Below are 18,469 nucleotides of genomic sequence, written 5' to 3'. Positions count from 1 at the left end.
AAACCAATGAAACTACAGTTCTGTCATTTCATTGGTTGATGTGTTTTTGTTATTCCATTGCAAAATGTCCGCTTTTTTAAATGGCTTGGCCTTATTGGGGCCACAGATGAGCTGAAGCCGAGTCCTGGGCACAAATAGACAAACAAGCGTTCACGCTTTACTTCGAAATTACTCCCATGGCTGCATCTGTGTCAATTCTATGTGATGTAAGACATGCAAAAAATATTATTGAGAATCTATGGAATTAAAAAAAAAAGAAGTAGAATACAAAAAGAAAAGAAGAACCATCACTGGCCCTACTTATCCCGTCCAGTGTTGCCATAGTTAACTGAAAAAGTAACTTAGTTACTTTACAGATGACTTGCTTTTTAAAATGTAACTTAGTTACTTTACAGATGACTTGCTTTTTAAAATGTAACTTAGTTACTTTACAGCTGACTTGCTTTTTAAAATGTAACTTAGTTACTTTACAGATGACTTGCTTTTTAAAATGTAACTTAGTTACTTAACTGATTACTTGATTTGACAAGTAACTAAGTTAGACTACACGTTACTTTAATAGTTACATTCAGCAGATGCCGACAGCTCTTCTTAAATAAAAAGTGACACCCGGCTTTTCCGCTTAATGCATTCTTAACAGAGACGTTTAAGAATAGTTTGTTTTTATTAGAAAAATAAAACAAAGCCAACCATTTTGACATACCATAATTTTTATTTAAAAAAAATAATGAGTCCTTTCTAGATTTCACTTAACATAAATGTTTTTTTTTATAGAAAAAACACAGTCTTTCTGGACTTAATTAACATAAAGACAGTTTTTTGAAACATATAAAATAAAAGCAGCCTTTTTTTACTTGATATAATTAACTATTAATGTTGTCATGGCAAAATGTAACATTTACAATGTGCATTTTTTTATGATAATAATCATTTATGTCACACAACCTGGTGGAGCTTTACCTGCACTGTGCTGCGACCCATGATTTTTTTTTTTTTTTTTAACTTTTAATTTGACGTAGCGTTATTGAAGCCAGATATTGTATATATTTATATGTTTATCAGCATATCAGCACCTGTGAGGTGGATGGATTATCTCGCCTTTTGTTAGACGATATCAAGTTGTTGTGGTTTTTTTTCAGCTCAATGCTGACATGTTTAGCAGTTTTTTTTTTTAAAAACTCTATTTACACTATCTAGGAAGATATCATTCATAATAAAGTAGTACGAGTAATAGCAATCACAGCCAGCATGTGAAATAAACATTTTGCATTCCCCAGATGACAAAAATGAGGCTTTATTTGTGTGCTCAAGTCGTAATCAAAAAGTCAGTTGGGGCACACCTTGTATGACATCATCCACTCTTTGAGAAAATACAACGCGTGTTTTGAGAGATCACGTAACTCATTGGACATCAAGCGGGTCACACGATAGACAGGCAGCGACCTAAAGCCTCGTCTTCCCGTTATAGGTGCGCCGCTCGCTCAATGTGGGCCAGCGAGGTCACGGCGGTGCAGAGGTGGATGAGCGCGGCTCGCATGCGCGCTTCCGTGGCGGCTTCAAATCCTCTTACAGAACAACCCCCACTTCTTAAAGCACTCAGGCCAGACTGCGAGATCAGATCACCGCCTTCGCGTCTTATCCCAAAGACACCGCACAGAGTCACGCCAACAGGTATCAAAAATTTGACGGCAGGCCTTTTTCCAGTTTCATACACTTGGACTAAGAATCAAATCGAATTCTTCCTGAGCGTAACCAATACTGGGAAAAAAAAGACTCACATTTTAAGTACTTTAGGTTCATTTGAAAAGCAAACATAATGAGGATCAGATTTAATGATGATCAATTTTAAAGCCTCTCCTTTAAACTGTGACCATATTAATAGCATCAATCCATCCTTCCTTCCTTCCTTGCAACCCTGCATCCTTGTAACCGACATTCCTTGAATTCCTTGTTTCCAACCATTCATCAACCATTCTTTATTCCAACCTTCCTTCCGTCCTTCTTTACTTCATTTCCTCCAGCCATCATCAATCATTCCTTTTTTCTGTTTACTCATTCCCTAAACATGTCCTTCTTTCATTCTTTCCTTTCTGAATTCCTTCCTTCCTTCCTTCCTTCCTCCCTCCGCCCCTCCCTCTGTCCCTTCCTTCCTTTTTTCCTTCCTTCCTCATTCCCTCCCTTCCTTCCTTCCTTCCTCCCTCCGCCCCTCCATCCCTTCCTTCATTCCTTCCTTCCATCTCTTCCTTCATCCCTCCTTCCCTTCCTTCCTTCCTTCCTCCCTTCTTTCCTTCCTTCATCCCTCCTTCCCTTCCTCATTCCCTTCCTTCCTTCCTTCCTCCGCCCCTCCCTCTATCCTTTCCTTCCTTCCTTCATCCCTCCCTCCCTCCCTTCCTCCCTCCCTTCCTTCCTTCCAGCCATCCGTCCATCCATCATTCCTTCTTTCTGTCCAACCATCCATCGCCCCTCCCTCTAACCCTCTCTCATCCATTCCTCCCTCCACCCTTCCTTCCTTGCACTCCACTTACCATTTTTTACTGGACTGTACTTCATCCATATGCTACTAACACCCCCTAGGGGGCGTATTTGCATGGTATCTGGGGAATATGGAATATGCAGAAATGCTTTATTTTAACATTTGTGTTAGATTTGTTTATATTGAATGAATTAAATGAAATTAATTAAAATGAAACATTACCATTGTAAAGGGTGAAGTTGCGTATTGGATGACATTAGAACAGGGTATTGTGAGCGTGCTGCCACAACTCTTGTCTCTTCTTGCACATCGCATGAAGCATTTGCAGAAGGAACTTTTTGTGGACGTGCTGGCCGATTTTTTTTTCCAATGACAGGTAAAACTCGTGGTTTGGGTTTGAAATATGTAAGTATTTTGTGACATCAGTCCTTGAACTTTCCTGACACACCTTGTTGGTTTATCAGATGAATACAGGTAGAAATATGGGGGGGTCCCTTGAGTTGACGTCACTCACGCGAGCACGCCAGTCCGCGCCTGATCATTATTCCTGGCTTTCCGCGGAAGGGCGGATGGGAAAATTGTGATGTCATCAACCTTGGCGCGGTGGGATGCTGGAGCATGCGGGCCCTCAGGGTGCCACGTTTGGTGCCCGCGCGCGCGTGTGTGTGTGTGTGTGTGTGTGTGCGTGTGCCCTGTAGATGGTGAAATAGACGGCGCGGTGCTGCCCGCCTGCGCTGCACCTGCGTCCCAGCATGCTGATTGATCAGTCTGGTCATGTGGAATGTCACCATCTGCTCCCCAGTCCCACTCACCCCCTTCTTGTGCGGATGCCAATCACTGGCAGGAAGATACTTATTTAAGCCATGTCAAATCAGGCGCATGACGAAGAGCAGCGTGCCAAGCAAGCACACTCGTGCGTAGTGTTCACAATATTTTATTTTTTTAAAAGGAACAAAAATTCCTTTTTTTAAATTTTTAATTTTTTAAACCTTTCGACTTGTGCTCCAAACGCTGCGATATCATGCCAAAATTCAACAATCTGATCGTAATGATGGTGTTGTTTTGGGAATGTAATTTTATGTGTTGTTCTTAAACATGTTTAATCCGATTGAACTGAATGTTAGCCGTCTTTTTTACCCCCCCCCCCCCACCCCCACCCCCATCATCTCAGATGCTCATTTTTTTTCGGCCTCTTAATGGCCAGCGGCGTATCGGGGGGGCCATCAGGAGTGACATTCTTCAATGTAGAGCGTCATAACCAATGACATTTCAGCCATGGGAAAATAAAGATATGCAAATTTCAGCTCATTAACATTTGCATTACCTGTGTGAATAATCGCACTCCTGACAAGACTGCAATTAGCTAAGATTGATGCAAAGTTCAGGGTTAGGGGACTGTATATATTTGCTCTTGGATCGTTTATCCACAAGGTTTGGGTGCGTGTGTGTTTGTGTGTGTGTGCGTCTATCTAAGATGGGAAAACTGATCTCTGTCAGTAGAAAAGGTCATTCCGTAGCTGCTGGTATTCTCGGATCATTGATGAGGAAGAAAAACTTGACTTTAACTGAACTTTTAATTTGGACACAACTCTTATTATAAGTTCTATTTTTAACAACAAAGCATTATCCAAGTGTACTCTTTCGTAATGAAATCCAGCGATAAGGATGGAGAGCTTGACCTGCTAACCCAGTTAACACTAGCGTGAAGAGTCGGGATTAGAATTTGTGGTCGACGCAGCTCACCTCCTGACGAGATTGAGATCAACGCGGCACGGTTTGATTCCAGTCAACAGTGCTGGCAAACAAAATGCGCTTTCATTTTACCCTGAAGGTCAGTCATGGCTGACGCACACACAAAAAATAAATCAAACATTAAACACAGCCAGATTTTTCATTGCAAAAAAACGTTTGATAAAATAATTGATTTATTGTTATACTTCATATATGATTTTAATGGATGGATGGGAGAATGCTTTTTTTTTTTTTTGATACAGCAATTGTCATAATTACAGTTATACTTGGTTCGCATAATAGCATAAATGCTCAAGTCATTTGAACTGACAATGTCACAATATCAATACAAAATACAAATCTGATAGACAGCCGGACTCTTTTTGTTTGTTGAATTTGTGTTTTCTGAAAACGTATGAGCCAAATCGGCCATTTGGATAACGATTGGAATGGAAAAACAACCTCTAAACCGTGAGGCAGGATTCCTACAAATGAAAAACTGTAAGCACGCTACGTATAGCAACATATTGTTGCGCAAAAACGTGCCGTTCGTAACATCAAAACATCGTATTTTGGTACATTCACAAACTATACTAGGGTAGAACACGTTTTTTTCCGGGTTGTATACAACTGAATCTGAACGATTCTGTTTCCAATTCAAACTGTCAAACAACAACACAACAATTGTACAAGTAACGTTTCTTTTTCTTTTTTTACTGAAGTAATTGTATAAAAATAAGTTTATCGCTGAAACAAATCTGAAATAAAATCAAACTATGCACCAATTTGATTCTGCATGTCTTAAGAGGTAATCGAGTCAAAAAATGTTCTTTGCAATATTTTCTATCCTTACTCATTAGTATAAACACAGCATTCTTACTTATGTGTCTGTGATGTCATTCTCAGGCGACAGCAAGCGACAAAATAATAATTAGCCAACAAAATACAATTGACAAGAACCTTGAATTCTTTTTGTAGTTCCATCACAACTGCCACCTTGTTTTGACTGTAAATCAAAAAATAAAACAATACAAGAACACATCGCTGGTAACTTTTCTTTTTTTTTTTTTTACCATTATTTGACAAATTGGAAGCATTGATAATGGCTTAGTGTCTTGGATGATGCAATCTTAATGGTTAAACAAACATGCTTAAAAAAATTCTATTTTGGAGGTACAAGGTTTTGGCCCGACGCCAGCAACATGATGCGACTATACAGAAGTTTACATTTGCCCAAGATTTTCAATTACGCTCTTGAGTATGGCTGTTTAACTCATTCGCTGCCATTGACGGCTATAGACGTCAAAAATTCATTTGAAGTATTTCTATTAGTTTCACTTTCCTCCCCCCACTTTTGTTAACAAGAGTATGAAAACCTAGAATTTTTTTTATTGTACATTTAGAACAGATTTGTGATTAATCATGAGTTAACTATTGAAGTCATGCGATTAATTACAATTAAAACATTTAATAGTCTGACATCCCTAATCTTTAATAATTTTTTCTTCTTTTTTTTATTAGGGGCATCAGGCGATAATTTTTTTTTTATTGTAATTAATCGCATGACTTACGAATAATCACAAATTTTATATATGTTCTAAATGTACAGTAACATTTTTTCTAGGTTTTCATACTCATACTGTTAACAAAAGTGGGGGAAAAAATAGTTCAAATGCATTTTTGACGTCTATAGCCGTCTATGGCAGTGAATGAGTTAAAATGCAGTGATCTCTTAAATTTCATGTTACCTACTGTTTGATTGATTGATAATACATTTAATTTGATTCTAATGCAAAAAAAAATGTATTCATTAGCATCCCATGACAAGAATTTACAAACGGGACGTGTCAGTGTACGTAAGAGCAAGTCATCAGACTTGAGGTTTAACCTCCTTGCGGAAGTCTGCGTGTCAATGTGCCTCCCATTTGCCGCTCACCCAGACAGCGTTCGGCACCTTTTACCCAACCGCCACACACGTGCTTACAAACCGGATTCTATTTGTAAATGTGGGTCAGACAAGGCTGTGTTATCCCCCGTTTACCTGTCTAAAAGGGGCTAATCTTTGTGTGTTGTCATCGCTGCTCTCAGGGCAGCTTTCTCAAGGTTGTTTCTGCACGATTTGTAGGGGCTGGGAATTGCAGAGTAACACATCATGCGATCATGTGATATTTTTCCAACTGCGCTAATTTAATGCAACATATTTTTCCATAACATTGTTATGTAATAATCATCTTATCAAAGACTGCTGTGTTTTTGTAGCATAAGGAAAATTATTTAACGTCCTTCCATAAAAATGTCAGTTTGAGCTTTTCTGCTTTTGCGTGTGTTGTTTCTTTGTCTGTTTAAAATAAGGGGTGTCAAACTCAGAGTTATGGTTGCCCGCTGAGGGCCGTTATGACTGTGAAACCCATATAAATGTATAATCGCCTTATGGTATCACATGTCACATATACACAGCAGATTGCTGAAATAACTAGTTTTAATTGAGAAGCCAGTAAATTGTTTTTCAATTTATTTTAAAGCGGTGGATTGGTAATAAAAAAAATATATATATGTTGCAATATCTCTACAATTTCCAAGAAACTCAATTAACACATGGCATTGCTTTCGCAGGCCACTTAAAATGATGTCGCGGGCCACATCTGGCCCCCAAGCCTTGAGTTTGACACCCGTGACAGATCATTGCTGTCGATGTAACACAATTCCGATATTGATAATGGAGTCAACGTGTTGATCATGTTTATGTGGAGAGTTCCCTCAGTATTACATCATCTCTTATTTATATGTATTATTATTATAGTGTATATATTATTTACACAACTAGTTCAGGGTACACCCCGCCTACTGCCCGAAGGCAGCCGGGGATGGGCTCCAGCACCCCCGCGACCCTTGTGTAGGTATAAGCCGTTAAGAAAATGGACGGATGGATTTTTTTTTTTTTACACCTAAGCTAAATTAAGATGTCCATGTTGCTATGGAAGTCGAGAGGAGGAGAAAAACAAGGGGAATGCTGATCATAGTCCCAACCATGCATCAACTGAAGTAATAATAATATCCTCTCTTGGCCACCCCCTTCTTTACTCCCTGCAATGGTCCAGCCCTTATTTGCATACGCCTGTGAGTAGCCGCACTACCAGCAGGGGTAGATTAGGGGAGGGAAGTGCAAGAGGACTGTATACACATGAGTAGCGGCACCGAGAGACGGACCGACTGACGGAACTGACACTGTGTGGACTGTAACTGTGAAAACCCAGCAGAGTTATGTACTGTGCTCATCCAGTCTCAGGCGCAGCCGGCAACTCGTTGATGTATTGCTACAACATGAAGCCCGTGAGTACATTTCTTATTTGCATCAAGCCAGTTCATGTGTGTACGTGTGATGGGGATGTTGTTGTTTTTTTAGTGTTGATTTACTGCCTTGTTCAAGAGCTTTTGTTTGTTAGTTACAGTGGTTGAACAAATGTGGTCTGCAACTGGTGTGATGGCATTACAAGTCATGCATTCTAACTAAATTTATATATATATATATATATATATATATATATATATATAAATAAAACTGAACACACAGCATGTTTGCCAGTCCCATATCACAAGCACACTTGTGGTGTTTGCATATTGACAAACTTGGGTTTGAATGCACTGGCAAGCGCTCCTGCTTCCTGTTTGTTAGCTCAGGCAGCAAGCCCGGCATCAAGCAAGCAAGCAAGCATCTTGACATGAAGCAGATTGCTCGCTATTTCTATTTGATTTTAGGCCGTCCCCTCCATCGCTTCAGCCATTATCAAAGGCAGCTTTGATCTCGCTGAGGCTAACCATATCCAGACATCATGGATCACAGAGGCAGAAAATTGGTTGCATGTGGCCGCTTGGAGGAGCGCAGAAGCAGAACCTCAAGTGCAAGTTGATATTGCTCTCGTCTAAAATGATAATGTGATACCAGAACAAAAATCTGGCAGCGCAGCACTTGGTTGTTTACTCGTGTCCATTTTGTCTACCTAGTTTGAAATAGTTGGAAATTAAAAGTGTAACCTGGAATGTAACAGTTTTTAACTTTCTCTAACTTAAGAAATGTAAAAAAATAAAAAACTTATTGTGTAGTGGTATGTCATTAATATAATTATGATATACCAAATATCACTACTATTAGGTTTAAATACATTTTCTTTAGCGTTATTATTTTTGACATGGCGAGGTGTGTGGCATTCATTTAAGTTAGCAAATATAGTTAGCCTATTAGCATAAATTAATTGCTAGTCATTTTTTCAACTGAAAACATAACTAATTCACCAGCGTGAAGAATGGAGTTGTCTCGATTGAACCTTTGTGCATTATGACTGGAATGACTGAGAATCTACACAAAGAAAAAACTAATTTTTTAACAAGCACATTAGTTGGTTGATTGTTTGCTATTAGGCTAACAAGCTAACGTTAAAAACACTTTTACAAAATGTATATTGACAACAATGAAACATACTTTCATACCAATCCTTTCCTACTTAAGACCTTTAATTGCTGCAGGAAAAAAAAAAAAAAAAAGAGTCCCTTATCGTTTGTGATGCCATGATTGATGGCTTCTAAATCAATGCTACGCTAAAAGAGGATGCCATGGTGACGGCCCTCCTCTCCAGCGGGGGCCAGGGGAGGCGTGCTGGGGCGGGGGTGTGACCATTATTAACGGGTCGCCTGCTATGCTGATGGTAAGGAGGACAATTGGCTTTATCCTTCGCCATATGCTGCCCGTGGCGGCTCAGACGGGCCCAGTGTCGGCAGGGGCTCCTCTGTTTGGCCTGGCCCGCAATCGCCATGGGACTCGTGCCAACCGGGGTCACGGCTCTGTGTGTGCATATGCGCGCGCGTGTGTGTGTGTTGTCGCGCAAGCGTGCTCAAGAGAGTCTTTAATAGCCTTCTTTACAGGACTTGTCGTCCGGGTAACTGACACCCCATTGATGCTGCGCAGGGAGTTTTATTTTCATTTCCTGGGCCACATCAAAGCACTGGAGGGAGGTGCAGGTGCAGCCCAGACCTCTCGGTGTGTGTATTTGTGTGTGAGTAAGGAAGCATGGGTTGTGTGTGTGTGTCGTCCTGAAGCATAGGAAAAAACGCAATACAAGTGGAAGCTTGGATGGATTCCGTTTTTTTGCAATTAATTTCTCCTTGGATGAAAAAAAGGTTCAACAAGGTCAAACCAGTTCTTACTTGGTTTTCTCCTGTAACTCAGTTTCATTAAGAAGGGAATTGTATCTCAGCCCTCTGAAGCAAGTAGAACTGATCACGATTAGGGCAGGGATTTCTCATGCTGAATGGTTCCTAAATCCGGATGAGGAGGCGCACGGATCTGCAGCTTATGGATTATCGCAACTGCTCTAAGTGTGCATCAGCTCTCTGCTTTTGTTTTGAATATACTGTTGCTTCAGGTCAGAGTATTCATGCAGCCATGTGACCAGGTCTTTTTTTTATTTTTTTTTATTTTTTAGATTTATGGGCAGTCCCCAGGTAGTGACGACTTCAGCCACAACTCATCTTTACATCCGTCCAGCAAGGCCTCCAGCAATGTGTTTGCCAGCACTTTTTTTGGTAAGCAAAATGATGACGACTGTATATCTATTCCAAGCAGTGATAAAAACACTCAAATACTTTTTTTTTGGTACAAATATAACCCAAAGAAATTAAGATCACCAAAATGCTTGCTTCTAGGTAGATAAAAATGAAGGTTGTTTATTCTTCTTATGTCAGTAAAAACTTTCATATCTATCTATTATGTTATAGCCTTTAGGCTTACATGTAAGAGGGATTTCAAATTAACTGCGTTACACTTGTCATTTAGCATTAGCCTTAAGCTCTAGCATACTGAAAGGTTAAGCTATGCTATACTTTCCGTTTAACATTAGCATTAAGCTAGCCGACTGAAAGGTTAAGCTATGTCTTTTTGGGAAAAAAAAAAAAAAGAGTTCATTAATCGTATCTTCCAAACTGCTGGTGATTATGAAAGTCATTTTAAAACACCCATTATAAATAATAAACATTTTGAACAACAAATAGAAAATATGAAAAGCAGCATAGCATAGCTAATTGCTAATGCTAAGTAGTAAAGCAATACATTCAAAATCAGCATTACATTTTGATAAATTGCCCAGCCTTAACATAGGCTATATTGAAAACTGGACATTTTGCCATAAACAATGCATACTAACTAACTGACTCGCCAACTAGTTAGCTATTTTCATTAAAAGAAAAGATACATTTTCTGTATTCAAACTGCTTTTTTTTTTTTACGTGAATGCAATCAAGCCCCCCCACCCCCACCCGCCCACCCAATCCGCTTAATCAGCCCAACACTTTCATGGGTGTCATTCGGCCTATGCTCTTGAATATAAAGTTAATTATGTTTTGAAAACAAAAGACTCTGCGAAAGTGGTAAATAACACTTAATTAATGTGACACCCGCGCAGGCTGCTCTCTCGAGTCATGTCTGCTCGAGATGCCGCTCCAGTGCTACATGCAACATATTGTCATCCATTTTAGAGGGCGCGAGCAATTTGCCCGACATCTGGAGTGCCGTAAACGGGCTGAACCAGCACGGCTATGAAGGTGCGCTGGGAGCAACCGGCAGCCACCAAACGCAGACGGGGAACTACAGCGGTCTGCAGCCCCACGGCCACCTGGTGAGGTTCACATCCAGATCGCGCCGTGTCGTCTCGTGGAACCCAACGCTTCAACGGTGTGTTTTCCCTTCATGTTTAGGACTATTCTCCGCAATCTGTGATGGCAGCAGACATGAACAGGGCTCTCCCTCCCATGTCCACTTTTCACCGCAACAATGCATCATCACACGCCCCGTCGATCAACACAACAGACAATTCCACAGGTGAGGCAGTGGACGGACAGCAGTGGACGGGTAGTCATGACAACTCGTAGATCTCGAGGTCCTCCTTCAAGGTTGCACAAAAATGCAAGGGGAAAATTGAAGAGTTTAAGGCAAAAGCAGATTTGACACATTTCTGGTTCCAGGTTAAAGCAAAAATTTTTTATCTCAGGGTATTTAAGTTCATATAAATTAAGCAAATAGGAGGCTAATTTGGAAAAAAAAAACTTTTACTGAAACTTACTTTTGAAGAGCTCTTTGATGCAGACGACTTCAAGAAAATATTTAGTTCAAAAGTACAACATTTTCATATAAGTACTAGAACTACGACCCCCTGAACTATTTTCGTGGCCGGTGTAAATCCTGCTCGGCACTCGGCCGGTTACACCGTTTTGTTAATTTCGCAGACTGGCGGATCTGTGAGTGGGAGGGCTGCACTGCAGTGGGAGTGGTCACAGCCGACTTCTATCAAAGCAGCAATAAGAATGAAATACGGCGTGTTAGGCCAACTGTCGACCGTGCGCCGGTTCGTAAAGTGTTCTGAGAAGGCATAAGGTTTCGATCAAATTTCTTCCACCAAATTGGCACTCCGCCAGGCGCATCCCCAAGACATTCCTTCCGCTGCGCCGGCCCACCCAGCTTGACACAGACCGGGGCTGCCAAATTGTCAAAACACGCGTGAGCCTTGCTCTGATACGAAAATCAGGACGCACCAACATTTGTGACACGGGGGGTTAGATGACGCAACTGGGATTGCGCAAGCGGCAATTTTTAACCACTTACCTGTACATCATTTTAACACATTGTGATGTTTGTCAGTCCCAGGAAACCACCCGAATGTGCCAGGAGGGTCACAGACCGGCGATACATTGGGCAAAGCTCTGGCTTCTGTAAGTATGCGGGCAGCGCTGTCCCATTGCATCAATTCATTTGTTCCCTGTTACAATCAGACATTCAAAACAAGACTATAAAACCAAAGCGAGGGCCCCATTGCTGCAATGCAAACAGGAAATAGTAGGTCTTTCTTGGCAGGAGCGGGCGAGTGTGTATCGGGAAAGGGCCACTACTCTCACATTTTTTATTAGCTGCTGACTAGTAATATGAGCACAATTGATGAGTTAGTTTGGGTTATGAGGCTGCTCTAACGGCAGCCGGCGCAGAAATGACAAGTGCCTTTAAAATGATCCATGCCCCCCCCCGTCCCACTCATGGTCCTCCTCTTCTTTTTCTCTCCCTCCTCGCCTGCTGCCAGATTTATTCCCCCGATCACACCAGCAGCAGCTTCCCTTCCAGCTCGTCCACGCCTGCGAGGTCCCCGTCGCCTCTGCCAAACGCCAGCGAACCCGCAGGTAAACTGCGGAGCGGCTAAAATCTGCTACTCCCAGTGGGAGAGTGATTTAAAAAAAAAAAATTTTTTTTTTTTTTTTTTGCATTTTACTGTTCTGTGTTTTTAATCTGTTTTTTCTTTGCATGTATTCCAGGAACCAATATGTGGCCCCGCAGCACGGCACAGACACCTGTGTCGCCACATTATGAGTCCTCACTTATATCCATGGTAAGCGCCCGTTTATATCACCATAAAATGCCTTTGAAAGACTTTCCAATAAACTTCACATTCATTTGTATGAACTCGATGTTGCTAGAAATTAATATTAATGGAGGTCCCATTATTTTTTTTAATAAATTAAGCAAGCCGGCTGTTTTCACTGCCACATATCCCAGTTTCTAACTGCGCACATCTATGAAAGTACCAAAAGAAAGAAAACTTCACCTATGCACACAGTTAGACCGCGCTATGCACTAGACTTAAACTGGGCACGAAAATAGGGCCCAAAATGTCATCAAATGTACAGCTGGCATGTCAGCATCTGCCGGATAATTCAGTTCCCAGCGCTATCATTTATAATAGTCTCTAAAATATCGATACATAATAAGAATTTTGTCATTCTTACAAAAAGCTAAGCACGGTTACAGTTATTCATTATGTTCAAGTTTTTATACCATGCTAAGCTAAGCTAAATTAGGCTAAGCTAAACCTAGCTAGCTAGCTAAAGCAAGCTAGCTAGCTAGATAAATAGAGTAGGCCGGTGCTTTTCTTTTTTATATTGTAACACATTGCCTTGTTTTTGAGCTCAGACACATCCATCCATTTTCTTAACCGCTTATTCCTCGCAATTAAACAAATTGTGTTTCCCCTTTAAGTCTCAGGTCGAAGACAGACTGGACAGATTGGACGACGTGATCCACGTTTTAAGGAACCACGCTGTCGGTCCCATGCCCAGCCTGCCCGCTGACATCCACAGCCTGCTGAACCAGAACCTCCACAGCCGACCAAACGCCGCCAGCACGCTGCCGCTCACCTGCAACACCTCGACTATGGTTAGACTTGTGAAAGCATTTGAGCCGCGTCTTCGCAAACGCCATCTTGTGTTTGTGTGTGCCGTTCAGCTTCTGGACATTCCCACTGTGTTGTTATCGGCAAAAATAGGAAGCAGAACACAATGGGTCCGAGTAGGGACACGTCACCTTTGTATAGGAAGTGTATTGAATGTGGGGAGGGGCTTGGGTTTTGTCTCAGATACGGCATGTTTTTCCATTTTAGCCGAGTGGGAGGATTTGGGCCTCGCTGGAGGGAAAGTATATACTAATCCCCTCGGGGAGAGCAGTATTACATTTCATACTTTGGATGTGTCGATTAGTAGTGAATCATTCCTGAAGAGAATTACTGCTGCAATAGAAAGTGTATAGCAGTTTCAAGGGGGGGGGGGATTAAGATCGGGTCTGTACGGAAAGTGATCCACTCAGGAGGGCGTTGGGTACAAAGAAGCAGATGTGGATTTTGTGTCCAGTCCGGATGAGTTTCAAGCGCTGTACTATAGCATCGTTTACCGTCATTATCGAAAGGATTCTCTCGCGCTGTGCTAAAATGAACACCTATTGCAAATATCGGCCTTATCTCATCGAGTTCTTTGTGTGTCGTAAAGGTTGAGGCCGTCGCCATGAATAACAACCACTCAGCCTTCCAGGGCCGCACACAAAATGGACACCCGTACCCCACTCGACAGGGGACCACGCGGGAGCCCATGTCGGGGGGATGCAGAGGTGACCGGATTGCTGATTTGTTCGAGCGATGATGATGATGATGTCACAATGCGTAACGTTCCCTCTTTCCTTGCAGGGAATTTGGGAATTCCAGCAAATGTGGATCTGAAGATGGAAAGCGGCGAGAGGGAAGACATGATGCACACCAGTCACAGCTCCGACGGTCAAAGGTCAGATGAGGAGAGCGAACTCAAGACGCTAGGAGACAGCAGCACGAGGGACAGGTAGACCCTAACGCGTTCACTTCGCTTCTTTGTTACCCCTTCATTTATATCGTAAACCTAATAATAATAATAAAAAGACAGCAACCTGCGGCCCTGGAGCCACATGTGCTTCCTTGTGAATCTCTAAAAAAAATTTTGGATAAATGAATATAATTTTTTAGATTTTCAAAGGAATTAATGATTTAGGTCGATTTGAATAATTACATTTTTAAAAGAGAGACGAAAGAAATGACATAAAAATGTCCAAAAGGAAGAGGAAGAGCAGAAATTTACAATAGAATGTTCATAAAATTGCCAGAGAATTGAATAAAGAAGGCAGAAAAGAGAATGTTCAAAATAAGTAACTATAAAATGGCCCCAAAAAAAAGAAGAAATCACGAAATAAAATTAAAATGTACACAAAATTGCCAAAAATGTCATAAAATAGATAGCAAAAATGGTAGGAATAAATGTAAAACAAAAATAGCTATAAAATACCCCAAAAAGGAAGAAGAGTGCAGAAAACTAACATAATGTTTCCATAAAATTGCCAAAAATGTCAGAAATATGACAGAAAGGCAGTAAAGTCTAAGTAGTCAATAGTTGACAAATTGTACATCTGTTATTAAATGTACAATGTGTTTTTTCTTCTAGGTTTTCATAAAAAATGAAATGAAATAAAAAACAAAGTTAAACTAATAATGAATTTTTGACGTCTATAGCCATCAATGACAGTGAATGAGTTAGTGGTCAAAGATTTGAAGATTTGCTAGTTAAACTTTGACCAATCAGAGGATGGAAAATGCTGATATTATTGTATGGTAAATCTGAAATCCGGAGAGTTCCATTAATGATATATTTTGAGTTACTCGTTCTTAAAATTAAATTGACATGGCAGCACATACAAGCTGAAATCTGATTGGACAAAAAAAAAAAAAAAGGCCAGCGTAGGTCTGTTCTCCTCAGTGGCCAGTAGAGGGCAGTAAAATCCACATTAAATCCCACCTCCTCCCCCTGACTCTCTCATCTCATCCAACGCTAAAGTATCCACGAGGATGAAGATCTGAGCCCGGAGCAGAAGGCGGAGCGTGAGCGCGAGAGGAGGATGGCCAACAACGCCCGGGAGCGTCTGCGCGTGCGCGACATCAACGAGGCCTTCAAGGAGCTGGGTCACATGTGTCAGCTGCACCTGAAGAGCGAGAAGCCGCAGACCAAGTTGCTGGTGCTGCACCAGGCCGTGTCCGTCATCCTCAGCCTGGAACAACAAGTCAGAGGTGAGCGCCGTACGCAGACGATCGCAAGCGCTGGCCGGGAGCCGTCTTTATCCTCAACCGAACCACTGCTCGTCTCTCAGAGAGGAACCTCAACCCGAAAGCGGCGTGTCTGAGGAGGAGAGAGGAAGAAAAGGTGTCAGCCGCCATGACAGATCCGCAGTCCATGCATGTGGCATTTCATCCAGGTCTGAGCGACCCTGCAATGGGCCATCTCTGAGGCTCCGACAAATTTCCAACGTGGACTTTATGCTTCCAAAACGATCTTTATGAGGATATATTTTTTATTAACAATTGATTGTTGACACAATGTTAAAGGAGCTCTAAATTGTGTGTGGGAAGATATATCGAGTACATTCATCACATAAAGTTTGGGATAATTGGGCTTTTGGGTTGAAGTTCAAGGGGAAGTCAAGTTGACCCCCCCCCCCCCCCAAAAAATTCTTGACAATAATGTGTCTAGTCTAAATACGGTATTCTGGTTAATATTGCGTTAGTGGAACATGAGTTAAGCAGCAAAATCCAGCAGTTTTTATTAACTCATTCACTGCCATTGACGGCTATAAACGTCAAAAATTCATTTGAACTATTTCTATTAGTTTAACTTTTTTTCACTTTTATTAAGAGTATGAAAACCTAGTTGTTGTTTTTTTTTTTACATTTAGAACAGATATAAAATGTGTGATTAATCGCGAGTTAACTAGTGAAGTCATGTGATTAATTACAATTTTAAAAAATGAATTGCCTGAGGCCCCTAATTAAATTTTTTAAATTAAAAATAAGGGGCCTCAGACGATTAAAATTTGTAATCGTAATTAATTGCATGACTTCAATAGTTGACTCACGATCAATCACAAATTTTATATCTGTTATAAATGTACAATACCAAAAAAATTCTAGGTTTTCATAAAAAAAGAAATGAAAAAGAAATGTTAAACTAATAGAAATAGTTCGCATGAATTTTTGACGTCTATAGTCGTCAATGGCAGTGAATGAGTTAATTTATCATCTCTTCTGTAGAAAGTGACGCCACAAGGGGGGCGCCATTTCACTATACAAATGCCATACAAGAGAAAATCATTTCACCCAGTTATTTTTTTTTGTGGCATGTTTCCACCCGACCGCACATAATGTCGTCATTCAGCTTCTTGTTGGAGAGCAAGTTGTGCAAAAACCCACTGAAACATTGAACAGTTCACATTTAAATGCAGTACGTTCACCAGTAAAGGTCAAAGTGCATTTTCAGGTGACTCCTGAAATTTCACCCAAGAAGCCGACTATTCCAAAATTGTTGTGAGCAGTGTACTGTATGTGAGAGCATATTTTTGATCAAACTAGCCAATAAATATTTCCCTCTGGATCTCTCAGCTAAACGAAGAGCATCAGAGGCTCTTGTAAAGTGTTGATGCAGTTGAACAATCATCCCCCTTTTGCTTCTCCAACACACTTCGAACTTTGTGCCTAAAAGTATACTTCTAACAGACAAATGCATTGTAACTTGTAGATGTTTTGTACTTTTTGTTGTTGTTGTTGCCGGTATATTTATTTATCTTTCCTGGACGGGTGAAACTCAGTTGCGGCGAAGTGTCATCTGCATTTTGGCAGACAGTTTTGAGAGTGTATTTCTCCCAATGGCAGACGTGACATTTCCGTGTATGTGCTCAGACGGGAGATGTATTTGTTCTGTAGCATCGTGAGCGTGCAAGGTGCTGTGTGTTTGCTGTGCGTGTGCGTGTTTCAGGAGTTGGCCCATTCTGTGAATGAACAAGATCTCCAAGAATGTTTTTAATTAGCATCTTCTCTAATGAAGCTGTTGTTTTATTTCTATGCTTAGCACTGAACAACACTGGTGGGCAAAAACAAAACATTTGTCACTGACATCATTCCTTTTCAATTCTAGCCAAATGTGTGTCATTTCTTTTGCATGTTTAGGACATTTTTTTTTTCCTAAGTCATCTTTTATATAAATGTCTGTAAATGCTTTTGTCACTCTTGATTTTACATTCTGTGCAGTTTTAGACATAATTCATATTTTGAGCAATGCAGAATGATGTGTATATTGCTTCTCTGAACAAATCTCGAATAATCATAAAACGTTCTGCTATCATCAAATGTACAGTACGTGTACAGTTTAAAGTAGCCTAATGGCTTGTGTCTGCATATAGCAATACATGTTTTTCTTGCTCTCTACTTTCTGGGATTTGTGTGCTATCACGGGTTATCGCACATTTTTAATCAATGAAGACAAATCTTTAAAGGAGCGGTGTCATTGAAAGTAGATTGACAACAAAATTGTAAATAATGAACGATAGTACACTTGACATTTTAGACAGTGATGCATGCAACTGTCTCTAAATATTGTAATTTGATATAGAAAACACACGAAATTGCTTATTAATAATTTTTTTCCCAACAGGGGTCCACAAACTGAGATTTGGGGACCCCAGAAGGTGGTCAGTTAGCAGCAGCACACACACACACGCACAAATGAAACAATTGTAGACTTCTAGACTTAATATTTCAAAGGAATTCATTGTATTTTGTAAATTCACTTATTAAAATATGAATTCCTCCATTAAAAGTTTATATCAATACTGCAACTCTATATATAAATATAATTTTAGTCTCTCAACAGTACAAAGTTTTCTCTGAAATTATACTTTTTTCCCCCTTGAAAATAGGAACATTAAATTTTGTCATATTTATTAACACTGTAAAACTTAGACCAACCACCAATGAGCTCGCCGTTCTGTTTGAACGTAACTTTAAAAAAAACATACACAAATCAAAAATGTTTCGGAATGATTCTGTTTCGTAATTTAAA

General features: G+C 40.5%; 1 protein-coding gene across 1 annotated transcript; it reads left to right on the top strand.

Moving 5' to 3' along the window:
* The first annotated feature begins 7,336 nt into the window (after positions 1-7,336).
* Positions 7,337-17,835, top strand: LOC147175214 (transcription factor 12-like). Its single transcript, XM_086074531.1, has 12 exons — positions 7,337-7,534; positions 9,682-9,781; positions 10,730-10,869; positions 10,949-11,072; positions 11,889-11,959; positions 12,322-12,418; positions 12,551-12,624; positions 13,272-13,448; positions 14,054-14,171; positions 14,248-14,395; positions 15,419-15,648; positions 15,729-17,835. The coding sequence occupies exons 1-12, from the start codon at positions 7,466-7,468 to the stop codon at positions 15,863-15,865; spliced, it is 1,485 nt and encodes a 494-aa protein (XP_085930657.1). The 5' UTR covers positions 7,337-7,465; the 3' UTR covers positions 15,866-17,835.
* The last annotated feature ends 634 nt before the right edge of the window (positions 17,836-18,469 follow it).

The sequence above is a fragment of the Leptonotus elevatus genome, chromosome 4 (assembly GCF_054856555.1).
Source record: "Leptonotus elevatus isolate MCC_2025b chromosome 4, RoL_Lele_1.0, whole genome shotgun sequence".
Classification (NCBI taxonomy): domain Eukaryota; kingdom Metazoa; phylum Chordata; class Actinopteri; order Syngnathiformes; family Syngnathidae; genus Leptonotus; species Leptonotus elevatus.
This window is presented reverse-complemented; position numbering and strand designations above follow the sequence as displayed.